Source organism: Cyprinus carpio, chromosome A9 (assembly GCF_018340385.1).
Source record: "Cyprinus carpio isolate SPL01 chromosome A9, ASM1834038v1, whole genome shotgun sequence".
Lineage (NCBI taxonomy): Eukaryota > Metazoa > Chordata > Actinopteri > Cypriniformes > Cyprinidae > Cyprinus > Cyprinus carpio.
The window spans coordinates 20,741,452-20,757,074 of NC_056580.1; the positions used below are offsets into that span (position 1 = coordinate 20,741,452).

The following is a 15,623-nucleotide window of genomic DNA, read 5'->3' on the forward strand; positions in this document are numbered from 1 at the left end:
CACTGGTTGACTGCATGTGTTTGATTCACTAAAAAGAACTGACCCAGTAGAGTTGATTGTTTAGGAACTGGAGTACACTGGCCGTGCTGAAAGTTATTTAGGCACACTATTAGGAACTGAGTCATTGGAGTCATTCATTCTAGAATCAGACTACACTGGTCGGCTGTATGTGTTTGATCCACTAAAAATATCTGACCCATTAGACTACTGGTCATATTGTATATGCTTTATTCATTAAAAAGAACTCTTTAGGATCATGTGTTAAGGAATTGGACAAAACTGGTCACTCTGTATGTGTTTGAGTCACTAAAAAGAACCAAATGATTAGAGTCATTTATTATGAAATTGGACTACACCGGTCACACTTTTTTTTCACTCACAAGTAAGAATTAGACTATGCTGGTCATATTGTATGTTTGATTCTCTCTAAAAACAAAAAAGTACCTACTCATTAGAGTAATTTATTCAGGAATTGACCTATCGGTAAGCCTCGCCCCCTTAGTTACTGTTGCTCAATGCTCACTCGGACAAAAAAACTGTGTTGTTCTGCTCACTGTCTTATAGCTACGTTTACATGCAACCAAATAATCCGTTTGTAATCAGATTGACGGCTCAATTGGACTGAAAAGCCTTCATGTAAACATCCGATTGAGCTCAATTGGAATTAAATTTCAATAGGATTGAAGGGGGTGGTTTATTCCTTTTCTAATACGATTGGGAGTGCATGTAAACACTCGATTGGATTGAACCCAGAAACTGAAAGGACAATGCGTATGTGCAATGACGCAGAAATAGCATAATGACATATGATTGCGTGGACGAGCGGCTCTTCCTTTCGAATAAAGTGTTGTATAAATGTGTGTCCTGTCATTATAAAACTGTACTTACTGCGTGATAAATATGAGCAGCACAGCACAACTGTTTATATGTATATTTATCCATAATTGGATAAATATTAATTCTGCTCTTAAAAACAAATAGAGAAACCGTGTAGGAGAGTGATTATTATGTGCAAACAGTGAGAAACCTTCTTCTGAGGTGTTTCTGATAAATTTGGGACACAGATGGGCCTTCAAGTGGGACTTAAATATGCCATTGAGGGATATATATATATACAAGATAAAATAAATGTGTACATTTTTAACAAACCAGATTAATATAAATGTGTAAAAATACAAATCACAATACAAACAGGAGAATTATGTTATAGTTGTCACGTTTGCAATGACAGCATCCTGGTTTAACAATGTTCATGTACTGCAGAGTAAGATTACATTAATTTACATTTAACCAGATTAATATGGAGAGGCACTTTCATATAGACCTTTGTTTATGTGTTTTAGCCAGAGATACCTTGCTGAAGCACAAGATTACATTAACTTTCTGCTTGAGCAGATGAAAAGTGTAACTTAATGAGAGTATGACAACCAGAAATTGAACATTTTCGTCTTCATTGTGATTGGGGTTGAATGCTTAGGGACATTTTGCTCTGTTTTGGTTCGATTTAGGAAATGGAATAAAATAAATTACATTTCCTATCCTCTCAGGATACCTGGAATTAGTGTTACAAGTACCCTAGGCACATTGTTTTTTCCATTTTTGTAGCATAAACACCATTAAACCGATGCGAGCTTCGGATCTTCGTATGTTTCTCTATGGCGCTTAAACCTAGGTGTCAGAGTTCTGTTTCCCGTGCAACTGATACTCGACTGCCATTGGCTCATCTGCATTCGAGGGGAGGGGCTTACCGATAGGTCAATTGGATTACTGATCAAGCTGTACATGTTTGCTTCACTCTTTACAGTCTTTGTACTGGAATTGAACTACACTGGTTATGTTATACACTAAATATGTGTTTGATTCACTAAAATTAACTGACTCATTAGAGTCATTTGTGTTGGAATTGGGCTACAGTGGTCGCCCACTAAAACAAAATCGCACTCGTTAGAACTATTTGTTTGGGATTTGAACTACACTGGTCACTCTGTATGTGTTTTATTTACTAAAAAGAACTGACTCATTAGAATCATTTGTTTGGGAATCAGTATACACCAGAATCAATCTCAGGTTTTTTTTTTTTTTTTGATGTTGTTTTTTTTTTTGCGTTATGTCCAGCTTTGCCTCCTGTGGAATGCAGTGGAGAGGAGTTTCACTGCCGTGCTGATGGGACCTGCATCCCTGAGCGCTGGCGCTGTGATGGGGATAAAGACTGTGAAGATGGCAGTGATGAAACAAACTGCAAAGGCGTCAAGAGAATGTGTGATCCCCAGGCAAAGTTTACCTGCAAAAGCTCAGGTAAGCCAACAAGGTGTTCCTAAAAACCAGTTAGTCTGCACTGACCTTACATTTATTGCATGCACTGACCTACAGCTATTATTTTCTGCTTGTGTTCAATATAACATATATCAAAACTGTTAAATTCTGTGAAGCAGTGGGTGATATTTTATACCACAATGCCATCCTTGAGCTTTCAGTTATCTTTGCCTCTTGCAAATTGAGTCGGATGATAAATCCAGCATGTTTTTCGTTACATGGTGCAATCTTTTGCAATATCTCAGTATGTTAGGATTCGTATTTATCCAGAATGGCTGTGATGAATGGTGTGAGCTGGAATGATTTGTACTTCACAGTGAGGTATATTTTGGTAGCAGTGTCATTGTTCCATATTCAGAGTTAGCTATGACATTAAACTATAAAGGTGAGGTACATAATTTCTGTGCTGATAGCATTTACAAAGAATATTAAGACATCTAACAGTTTCTCAAAGACACCTCGGTCTGCTATTAGTTGGTCAAACTGGCAGTCCAGCCCCTAATTTACAGCTTTGGTTGAGCCAGTGTTGCAGTGTTAGAATGGATGCTGCAAGAAACAGAGTAAAGCTATCCTAATGCCACAGAGAAACAATGTTACAAATTTTACAAAGCTACAAATACTGAAGCTTACTTGCATTTGTTTTTCCTGCTCATTAAGCTGCAGTAGAAGAACGTATTACATGTACTGGAAAAAATTACACAACATACTTCTGCACAAAAAAGATTATGCACAGAATTCAACTTTCTGTATTTCTTTTAATCATATTTTGCTGTAATTTGTATCTATAACTAGTTTTTGCTCCACTCAGACCAAGGTCTGAGTGAACAGCATTCAAATGTTTGGGGTCAGTAAGATTTTTTTTTTGTTTGTTTTTTAATTAATACTTTTATTTAGCAAGGATGCAGTCCACTGATCAAACATGACAGCAAAGAGATTTATAATGTGGCAAAAAAAATAAAAATCTATTTCAAATAAATGCTGTTCTTTTGAACTTTCTATTCATCATGGGATCATGGGAAAAAATGTATTTCCCACAATACATATTTACTGTATTTTTGATCAAATAATTGCAATCTTGGTGGGCAGAAGAGACAAAAACATAAAAATTCTTACAAACCTTTGGAGGAAGCCTTCACAGAAAGCTTGGAGGCTGAAATTTAGATGTGTTCATCTCAGAGCAGCCCTCTGACCCCCTCTAAACCTTAATGATCCTGGGGTATTCATACTCTGTGCTGATCCAGTGTAAATTTATAGGACTCTACTGCAGTTGCTTTGACTTGTAAAAAACCTTATAAAAGTCGTCCCATTGAGCTAGAAGGCTGAAACTTCTGTATGTTTTTCTCCGCAGCCCTCTGATACTCTATGAAATGTAATTTGGCTAAATTGAAAATAATTTGGAATACAGTATCTATAATTTGTTGAATAAGCTCCACTGTGTGAAAAAATACATGTTTAATAATAAATCAAATGTTGCAGTTTTGCTAAAGTTGTTCTCTGAGGGTTAAATTATCTGAAGCTTCTGTGTGTATCTGACATCATGCTAGTTTGACGTTCTGCCACCTTTTAAAATTTACCCCGATTTATCTTCATGCTCACCTACAAACAACAAATTAACCCTGACAGCTTGATTTATATAGCGGTCTGACAGAATGTTGTGTCCCGGGAAGTGTATCAGCAAGAGCTGGGTGTGTGATGGCGACAACGACTGTGAAGACCGCTCAGATGAAGAATTGTGTGAGTCCTCCATCTGTAAGTCCCCCACTCAGCCCTGTGCTAATGACTCCAGAGCCTGCCTGCCCCCCAACAAGATCTGCGATGGGAGAAACGACTGTGCTGACCATTCGGATGAGGGTCCTTTCTGTGGTGAGTGCATGCGATGCTTTGATTAGAGGCTCATCTGCTGTGTTACTTCGAGGTTTGGTCAAAATGAATCATTTCAACTCAAAATTTGAATTGGATGAGGCCTGTTTGAAGCCATGCTGAATAAATTTGCACCTGTGACTGCTAATTCTACATTAATGTGTCTGTGTTGCTTGGCAACTGTAAACAGATTGCAATTAGAATAAAGAACTGTCTTACTTTGCAGAAGAATGAATAATCCCAGCAACATTTCTCATTTTCATTTTTTTTTTTTTAGTTCTGTTTTTCAGAAATTATTCTGTTTGCACCATGATCGTAATTTTCTGTCTATCACCGAGAAGCTACCCTGTGAATCTGTGCTGTATACTGCTATATATATATAAAAGCGATAGGACTTGATAGGTTAAAGCACAGTATGTTGCAGCAACAAGCATGTTGCCAACGAAAACAGATAATAACGCACATTGCCAATATGACTGAATAAAGCCTAGCACAAGCATTTCAATGGAAATGACTTAATAAGCCTAAGCAACATGGATAGCCTTAGCAACAAGGATGTTGCCAATAACCTGATAGCATTAAAAGGAACTTAGCTTAGCTTCGTGAAGACATCCAGAGATGAATGGACAGTAAAGCATAGCCAGCTATGACGTGGATCCAAATCAGGCAGTAACACAAACTTGATTTTAGAATTCATTTGGTCTTTAATTAATTCAAGTGTTGCAGTGCTTATTTATCACTGGGTTCATAATGCTTGCATTAACAGCTTTATTCACTGTACACCTTGTTTAATGCTAACTGAAAACTGCTGTGCTGTTACGTGAAGTCTGGTCCATTCTACCAGAAATAATTGATGGGTTGAATAAGAAGTAGTCATGTGGAGTAGTTCTATCAATACACAGGAAGCCAAACCAAAAAAGAAAAAAAAAGAAAAACGTAACTAACCAATGAGAATAAAATACCTTAGCTATGAAGATTCGGATTCATACACTTTTGCAAATCAATATGTATTGTGGTTACCTCTCCATGGGTGAAAAGATTTTGTGGATATTGTGTTTATGCCCACACGGCATCTCCCTCAGGGCTACTTGAATCTCTTTGAGTTGCATCCTAGAACGAGTGTAATGGAAAGCCAACATATGCTCTGTAAGCTACCGGCACACAGAAAACATGAAGCCCTTCTGAAAGAGAGCTAAACATGAGGATCTGTTTGCCTCTGAAACCCTCACTTGGGAAAGTGTCTCTTGAGGGTCACCAATGTATAATTCTCTCAGAATGCGACTAGACAAACATTTCAGTGACTTTCAGTGCATTGCCAGCAGCCGCCCATGGGAACCCACCGCTCATGTTCTGAGGACGAGGTATATTATCTGTCTGAGACCTGCTTTTGGATTGGGTATCTTATTGCCAATTAGATTGTGCCAGTGGACCTTGAGGTGGCTGACTGACTCAGACCAGCACAGCAGGACTCAATACCATTTGTAACCTTTGGGAAGCAGCTATTCTTCACCTCCATATAGACTTCAGGGCCCCCGTGAAGAAAATTCAATTCTCTTGCAACTGCAGAGGGGATCATCATAATCAGTAGAGGCAAAAAGACCTTGGAAGCTGTGAATTCCCTCCCTTTTGTCTTTCTCCTGTAAAAAGGACCAGGTGCTTCAATGAAAGGAAAAAGCTTATCCATTAGAGATGAGAGACTAAGAGTACCATAGTTTGTCTGAACCGTTCTTAAAAGACGTGATGTATCAGAGACCCAGTTTTAATTTCTCTTAAACTTCTAAAAAAGCCATTTTCCACCTTGAATGAGTTTGTTTCGTCTGCGCAGTGGCTGAAGTTGGTCATAATTCAGACCTGTGATTTCTCATTGAATCTGCCTCATGAATAAAGTAATTCTTTACACAATTTTTTTTATTATTGTGACACACCTGGCTGGTATTGTTGATTAGGTCAGAGTAAGGGCATAATGGTCTAGTCAAGAAAGACACCAAAACTTTTGAGGCAAAGAGCGATAAGCTTTTAGCCTTGTGCAAATATTCAATCCAAACCATCTGTCTTTGTTCATCTGGGGCTTTTCTGTTTCAGTTCGTACCTTGAATCTCATATGCCAGCAAACATGGCTCCATATCACCAGCCTTTCATATTGATTCTGTTTTTGTCCTCACTCATGCTGTTCTTGTCTTTTCCAGAGAAATGTTTGCAAGGTAATGGGGGCTGCAGTCACCAGTGTTCAGTGATCCCCAGCAAAGGGGTGGTGTGTTCATGTCCCACCGGACTCCATCTTGGCTCTGACAACCGAACATGCGAGACAGTGGACTACTGCTCTGCTCACCTGAAATGCAGTCAGATATGCGAACAGCATAAGACCACTGTCAAGTGCTCCTGTTATCCTGGCTGGAGACTTGATCCAGATGGAGAGAATTGCCACAGCACAGGTATTTAAATACCTCAAACTTACATCTGAAATACCGTATACTGTATACTGTGTGTGTGCGTCCGTGCGTGCATGCAGCAAAAATAATAATTTAATGATCTAGTGGTCAAAAAGAAAGAAAAAAAAGTGGAAAGTTGGTATTTAAAGGAATAGTTTACCCAAAATGTGTTGTTTTTGGGTGTAACAGACTGATATTTGACTTAGTAGTACAAGTATTTTTCGAGACTAGTTTGTGATTCTCAGTGAAATAACTTCACTGTGCTTTTCTGTTTGTCCACAGTGGATCGGTCCACAGCAATAAGAGCAACAGTAATGCAATGACAGTGGGATACGTAGACAGGAGCTTCCCATTGAGAAGCTAATGTCTTTAGAGCAGCATGCCTGCCAAAAGCTTTTAAATTGTCTCAGGCAATCTGAATTTGGGTCATTAGTCAGAATATGACAACAAGCATCTGTGTGGTATTTTATGGATTTAGTGACGTATATTGCTCTTGAGAGTAAGTTTTTGTTATTGCAGACAGCCACATTTATACTGTAGCTCTCAGCAGGTTTTATCCAGTGTTTTTTTTTTTTGGTCTGGGATTGTTGCCTAGTAGATATAGAGCTGGACTGCCAAATTAATTATATTAAGATATATATATATATATATATATATATATATATATATATATATATATATATATATATATATATATATTATTATTATTATTATTATTATTATTATTGTAATTATATAATACCTTTTTATACTTTATATATACCTGGATGACTTTGTTCTAGATGGAACTTGTATTTTGATCTAATTAATGGGGGTTGATGTTTGTGTGTGTTTGTGTGTGCGTGCATGCATTTTAAAAGATGACTCAAGTGTCTTTTACTATGGTTTCTCTAAGATAAGTGTCCCTGTAAATCTTTTTGATAAAAACATCAGATGAAAGACTAATTAGTGGTTGTGCACAGAAAAATGTGCATGACTGGAACCTCAACACAAAGCGCAATGCTCTTGTAAACTCTAATGCACAGGTGTGGGGTGCTAATCATCAGTTTGTTTCTTCTCCAGATCCCTTTGAGGCTTTTGTTATCTTCTCTATCCGGCATGAGATCAGACGAATCGACCTTCATAAACGTGACTACAGCCTACTCGTGCCCGGCCTGCGGAACACCATCGCTCTCGACTTCCACTTCAACCGCAGTTTGCTTTACTGGACCGACGTGGTGGAGGATAAGATCTATCGGGGAAAGCTCTCAGAGAATGGAGGTAATGAACACCCAATTTGATGTCCCATTCCCACTCGCCCTTTGTTTAACCCAAGCTTTAGTTTGAGTAGATATTCTGTTTCCCCATTCCTAACACGTAGGTCATGTCCCCTGAATAGTAAGGCAATACAGAATGCACTGTGTGTACAGTGGCTCTTTGAATTACACAGAAAACCTCTGAAGGAGCTGATGAATACCCTTGAATTATTTTGAAGACTATTTTGAAGCTGTATTAAGCATACATCTGAGTCTTTCTCTCAGAGGAAAAGGCCCCCAGTGCAGCCACTGCTCTCTCATTTTGTTAGCATTTCATAAAGCCCTCCACAGCGGAGAATAATTGCAAACAGCTGGATTATAGATAGCTGAAAAAAATCTTGTTTACTGCTGAGGGAAAACTTTATTTCCTTTAATGCCAGTGTTTTCTTCTTCAGAGTTATTTTCAGAAACTCTGTTGAAAAGACCAGCAAATGTTGCGATTGAATGCTGATCACCTGCTGTTGATATTCTGGTGTCCATACCAGGCTTCTTAAAGGGATAGTTCAGGCCGAAATATATATATTTTTTTTATTATTTTTTTTTTAGAAGAATAGTTGACTTTTATTGTATGAACAAAAAAAGGCACTAGCTGGGTTTCCATTACCCTGCTTTTATGCACATTTTGAAGTATCGCATCAGTATCGAGTGATGGAAACACTGAATTTCGAATAAAAATGCTTTAATTCGCAAAAAAGTTTTTACGCTCGCTTGAGGTGGTTTTTCTGAGGTGCAAGTAATTTATTATATATGAAAATATTATATTCAGTAGCTTCTCCTACTTTTCTTACTGATGTATAGTGGCAGTTTATCAGGAAGTGATGATTTTGTTCTCTTTGACTCGTTGGATGGAAACGGTGCTTGGTCGCAAATGGTTTGTGCGATGTTCCAATTTTGCGCATAAGTTAAATTCGCAACTTTAGATGGAAACCCGGCTACTGAGACATTTTTCGAAATACCTTATATTTTGTTCCACAGAAGAGAGAAAGTCATACAGGTTTGGAACCAGTGTTATATTAGTGTTATATTAGTATTATTAGTATTGTAGTATTATTTATTTGTATATTTTCAGGTTTCATTTTAATTTCAGTTTCATTTTATGTCACTTAATTTTTTATATTTGTATTAATATATATATATATATATATATATATATATATATATATATATATATATATATATATATATATATATATATATATATATATATATATATATATAATTTTACATTTATTTATTTTTTCTTTTGAGTAATTATTATTTAAGGTTTTTTGTAGTTTTAACTTCAGGTAGCTGAAATTATTATTATTATTATTAGTAGTAGTATTAGTATTATTATAACGTGTAGTTTACTGGAAGTTAAATTTTATGTCAGCTTTATTTTTGTTGCTGAATTTTTTTTTTTTTATAGTTATAGAAGTAGTTTGTATGTGAACTATCCCTTTAGCTAGCTTAACTACAGTATCAAGCCTCCTTTTGCCAATTTCATCAGAAAGACCTGCATCATTTGCTGGTGAACAACATGACTAGCAGCATAATAATGCATTCTGGTTGAAGCTGATCTTTTCAGCATGGAGTAGCTTTTTGAAGAGCTGAACACTTTTAAAGAAAGTTCAAAATGACCAGAATGCTTTGCTGTGCTGAGCTAGCGTGAGTGGTTTATTTTGTAGGTGTGACCGGGGTCGAGGTTGTGATTCAGCATGGTTTGGCCACCCCAGAGGGACTCGCAGTGGATTGGATTGCAGGAAATCTTTACTGGATAGACAGCAACCTGGATCAGATTGAGGTGGCCAAGCTGAATGGCGAAATGAGAACAACTTTGATTGCCGGTGGCATGGAGCACCCGCGAGCGCTGGCTGTAGACCCGGGACAGGGGTGTGTATTAGTCTCATACAAAATTTACCACAGCCTAATTTCTTTCCTCTTACTCTGCTTTTCTTTATCACAGTCCCTTCAGCAACGTTCACAGCAGCAAACGCAAACAGTGAAAAACAAGTTTCATTTCTTTTTTGTGATAATTTGTCCTCACAGAGACTATCTTGGGTACATAACAGAGCAATCATATTTCAGGGGACTTGTTTGTCATCTATAACTAATGATAGTTCTAGAATAACGTGCTGCATCTTGCTGTTTATTTGTTGTGTTCTGTTTCTTTTTTTGTCTTCTTACTCTCAGCTGTGCTCTTTTCTTGCTCAGCTCTACATTTCTCATGGAGGCTTGGTGGGAAAAAGACAGTCTTAAATATGAAAGCCTGAGCTCAGAAAATAATGCTTATACACATTGTAAATTAACAAAAATAGGCTTTTGGCTAGGACTGTAGATATATTGGTAGTCAAATAAAATGACACTTTAATTTGACATTAATAATATGTTTTTTATTACATTAATTGCATTTATTTTAATTACTTAATTACATATTTATTGAACATTTTATTCCACATGTTGCCAACTGAAGGCTATAAAATAAAATGTAAAAATATAACCTATTTTGTTATGTTCATGATTCAAATGTCAATTATCTGGGCCTCTCGAGTCACTTTTGACTTAAAAAAAAAATAAAAAATAAAAAATCATTTTCGAAATGAGATGACTTTTGGTGAATTTGTTGCATTAGCTATATGAACTTACAAAAATCATGGACAAGATTCAGATACATTAAAGAGCTGAAAAATAAAAAGTAATACTTGGTACCTTCACTGTCAAAAATGGACGATGTAGGAAATTAATGGAAAATACTAAAAAAAATAGGGAAAAAATGTAATGGAAAAAAATCTCATAATTTTTTGTTTATAAATATTGCAAAGTATCATAAAATCTCCCCAAATTCTAATGTAAAATGAAATGTAATTGAAAATTTTGTATATAATATTATATAAATAAATTTTATTCTGAATTAGGTGCTGATATAAGTATTTTCTCTATTTTTGTATCAAGGTTTAATGGTAACTCGCTGTATTAGGACAGTCTGTTTAGCAAAATTTTAATTTGCAGCATTTACATTTAAAAGTTTAACAGTAAAAATTAATGCTGAAGAAAAATCCTCACAATCTGTCAAAGCAACCGACAGAGCAAGTTCTTAAGACTTCTTGCTTTGTATTTTATTTTTTTTCTAAATGTATTTTATAGTACATTATAGTACAGTGATGTTATTGATGGCAGTTTACAATGCAACAGCACACAGGCACAAATAATATATAATTAAATTCTTTTCATTATAAGTCCTTATAGATTTTGCTGTTGTAGCCCTAATTGTGGCTTATGTTTGCCTGTTTTATGCAGCTGGAATTTTTTTGCCAAACCCTATGAGCAACACTTAGAGGAGAAATATGGCATCTCTGCAGTCCAACTAGAGCTCATATCGAAGCTCAGTTGGATGGCATACTATAAATTATTTCACTGAAAGCTGAAACAAATAATTAGGGAAAAGGGACTGATTTCACACTCAGCAGCATGGCACATATTAAAAAGCACCAAATTCATTACCTAGTTACTCTAAAAATGCCCCATACAGCTGTGTCATAGAGAGGTGTGTTCAAAATGTATTGTAGTTCTGAAGGGATTAGCTGTCTTTGTAATTAACAGCTCTTTTATTCATTGAAAGCCTGGTTTAATAGCTGTATGCCACTGGCCAATTAATTGGCCTTCTGAAAAGAGGGCTACATCCTTGTAGCAAAATTCACGTGAAGCCTTTTTGTATGCTTACCTTCCATCCGCCTCAAACATTTGGCTGACAATTTAATTGTTTTTGATGCCTGATGCAGGAACATGATCACATATTTCATTAGCATATGAGCTTGATGCAAGTATTTAGCATTTTATAATCCCCGTAATACCCACATTAGAATGTGCCCTTTGTTTTCATATCACCCCAGAGAACCGTGACATCAGTTAAAAATTAACACTCATTTTTGACATTGACTTCACTGGCAGACAGTTTCCAGTGAACCTAACAGTATGCATATAAAAATAATAGTTTGAAATTCATCTACTCTTTTAAATGTAGACTTTTAAAGCTTCTTTTTATGATGTAAAGTGGCACTGTTCTCTAGGGCAGCATAGGATGCAGCCCTGCACACACAGCTCTCATACACACACTCCACTATTGCGCAAATGCAGCAGTTTCACAGGTTTGTGCCCGCTCTAAGTTCTGTGACCAACAGCATCGCTCAATGAAAATGAATTCTATTCTAGCAGGTAACTTTATTCTGAGTCAGCTCCCTGCGCTATATACTTTCCATGTTTATTTGCATAGCACTATACAATACGTATTGTTTTAAAGCTGCTGCAGAGATCTATGTCTTAATAGTTCATAAGCAAATAGTAAAAATAACGGTAAAATAAGTATTTTAGAGTGTTTTTAAGATGTGTTTATTGGTATTTTATTTATAAGAATACTATTTTGACTTAAAATGTTCACACTGATGGGCTTATGAGAAGATGTACAGTTTCTAATCATTTTTATTCTGTATGTAGCATCCTTTTCTGGACTGACTGGGATGCCACTTTTCCTCGGATTGAGGCGACGTCAATGAGTGGAAGTGGGAGACATGTTGTGTACAAGGACATGGAGATTGGAGCCTGGCCTAATGGACTCACGCTAGACCATCAGGAAAGGAGAATAGTGTGGACAGATGCTCGGTAGGGGAAAATAAAAATGGTTTAGTCTACAAGAAGCATTGACTTTAAGTATAGGTGTTTTTGCATAAAACTTAAAAATATATATATATATATATATATATATATATATATATATATATATATATATATATATATATATATATATATATATATATATATATATATATATATATATGATTTTTTAAACTGTATTTATACATTTTATACATTTCATCCAAAAGGAATGAACAAAATGATTATACATTTTTTTCTTATGCTGTACTTTCACAACAGAAAAAAAAGTGCTTGACTCCACAGGAAGTTGTCAACACTATAACATCGTTTTGATATGGGCGTAGAGTGCCGTTCACACCTCATGTTTCTCTTTTTCCCTTTAGCTCAGATGCAATATATTCAGCCCTGTATGATGGCACGGGGGTCATCGAGATCCTCAGGGGCCATGAGTACCTGTCACACCCGTTTGCTGTGTCTCTCTTTGGAGGTGGTGTATACTGGACAGACTGGAGGACCAACACTTTAGCCAGAGCGAATAAATGGACAGGCCACAATGTAACGGTCATCCAAAAGACAAGCGCCCAGCCATTTGATCTGGAGATATACCATCCAAGCAGACAACCTCAAGGTGGGTCTGTAATTATCTAAATGCTGTAAATTCCATATAATTCAACATAATTACTTTAGTTTTACTGATTTAATATCAACAAAATATAATAGTGCTTTATTTATTAAATTGGTTTAAGATTTTTAAATATGCTAGTTTTTATCATCTATATTTTTCTTTGTTTGTCCCCCATTTTGGGCTTATTTTTCACCAAAACTCTCAATGTGAATTGCTTTCTCTGTGAAGGATACATACAAGGATATGTTCTCATTGGAAGAATGCCTGTGATGCCTTAAAACAGGGTTTCACATGCTGCTGTTATTCCTGAGTTATTTAAATGATAATTATTTAAATAATACAATTTCAGTGAATACAATTGTTTTAGACGATTGTGTATTCAATAAACATGTCAAAAAGTACTGTGCTGTGGACAGCAGTGTCACAAAAAAGAATGATAAAATCCCTTAAAATCAAAGAATAAATACAGTCATACACAAGTGATTTGCTTGAACTAACTAAACTAACACAACCTTGTTGCCATAGTGACAACAACTTCTGGTTATAATATGTATAACAAGCATCACAGTTTTCTTGAATATAATTGCTGGAGGTGTCTGTCTAGGCATGAAATCCGGAGAGAAGATCTTTACTAAAAAATCTCACCCTTACTGATGCTGATTATCCAAATGTTCTGTTAGAGTGTTTAAACCTCTTATTTGACACTCCTGTTTCCTGTTAGCATTTGTACCCCACAAGCTCATTCTACATGCAAACCACATACAGCAAGCTTATCAGTTTTTATGTTGACCTAACGTGCTTAGCTGCACTTTATTGAAAAAATATAAATAAATATAATCCGCCTATGTTCGGTTTTAGTCTAGGAGTCAGAGAGAAATATTCCTGCATGCTCCGTGGGGCGAGGATTCATCTGAGCCGAATCCCGCTGATCATTCATTTCTTCTGCCAATCTGGAAGCCCAAACGGCTCTGTTTGAGAGCAGCAGAATAATTGAAAAAGGGGGTCATGCAGAGCGTAAGCAGGCCTGACGTGGACTCAAGATGTGCTCCTTCCTCAAACCAAATTAATTTTAATTGTTTCATGGTACAGTGTCACACAGGGCTTTGTAGCCAGCAATGGCAGCAGATTATCTTCTGTTAAACAGACAGTAACCACCTCCGTCTTTAAAGGAAAATAATAATAATAATAATAAAAAAAATACAGAGTTTACTTTTATTGGCATTTTCTTATTAATAGACACAGATATTATGATTTTAAAAACGTTATTGTCTTTATGTATAATTTATTTGAGTTTTGTTCAAATGTAAATTTGTTTGTATTTATTGATTTTCACAGATGATAAATTTTCTGTTATTATGATTTAATGCTTACATGATCTGTTTTCCATTACTTTTACTCATTTCTAAAGTTCTAACAATTGGATATTAGCAGAGGTTGTTGCAATTACATCATTGTATTAATTTACATGTTCTGAGAAAGAAACATACACTACAGGGTTAGTTAAATTCTATTTTATTTTTTTATTATTTATTACTTTCAATAAATGTTTATTTTTTTCTGCAAGGACATGTTAAATAATTTAAAATTAATTTATATTTCATTTTTAAATATAATTTAATTATATGCAATTAAATTATTTGTTGTTTTCTACAATTTTTATTCCTTACCGAATTAATATATATATATATCATAGTTTCCACAAAAATATTGTATTATAAATTAAGAAGAAATGTTTCTTGAGCATCAAATCAGCATATTAGAATGATTTCTTAAGGATCATGTGACACTGAAGACTAAAGTAATGGGTGCTGACAATTCAGCTTTGCTTTCACAAGAATATATTACATTTTAAAATATATTAAAATTAATTTATTAAAATGAAAAACACTAAATTTTCTGTAATTATGACATAACTCTTACATGAGCCATTTTTACTCTTACTCATCTCTGGTTTATAAAATATTAATTTTGTGATTTGTAAAACGTGTTAACAGAAGTTATTGTAATTGCCAAGTGTGCCAGGTGTCCAGCTGTCCAGAAATGTAGCCTTCTGCAAGTACTCATCAGCCGAAAAAAATCTGATTTGCATCATTTCAAACAGCCCAAAACTATAGGGAGCCCAGCCAAAACAGCTCATGTCTCCTGCCACAGCAGCAGCCGGGTGACTGTTTTACACCGATAAGTGTCGACAAATTGTGCAGCATTGCCAGAGAAGCCAATAAGTATGGCTAATCCAGTTTTAAAGAGCCCGTGGGAAGGTCTGGCTATTTAAGGTGTCCTAAATCTGGGCCCTGGCCCCTTACAGTCCATGGCAATTGTGTTTATGTTTGGCCCCTACGGTTCTGGCAGAAGAGTGGCGAACCTTGAAGGGTCCGTAGGGAGTGAGAAGGGGCTACGCTAACTAGCCAAATGGGGCTAAGGCTACAGCCATTAGCCAGCACATTGTAAATGCATTATGTGTGGTAAAAGGAC

At 35.9% G+C, this 15,623-nt stretch overlaps 1 protein-coding gene across 1 annotated transcript in view; it reads left to right on the forward strand.

The window, feature by feature from the left end:
* The window catches only part of LOC109095779 (low-density lipoprotein receptor-related protein 1B-like), a 281,776-nt gene that overhangs the window by 174,350 nt on the left and 91,803 nt on the right, over window positions 1–15,623 (forward strand). Inside the window, exons 21-27 of the mRNA XM_042764066.1 lie at window positions 2,116–2,294; window positions 3,975–4,176; window positions 6,360–6,605; window positions 7,665–7,862; window positions 9,565–9,769; window positions 12,368–12,532; window positions 12,910–13,154. Of these exons, the coding sequence (XP_042620000.1) occupies window positions 2,116–2,294; window positions 3,975–4,176; window positions 6,360–6,605; window positions 7,665–7,862; window positions 9,565–9,769; window positions 12,368–12,532; window positions 12,910–13,154 (1,440 nt within the window). The remainder of the gene's footprint in view (window positions 1–2,115; window positions 2,295–3,974; window positions 4,177–6,359; window positions 6,606–7,664; window positions 7,863–9,564; window positions 9,770–12,367; window positions 12,533–12,909; window positions 13,155–15,623) is intronic.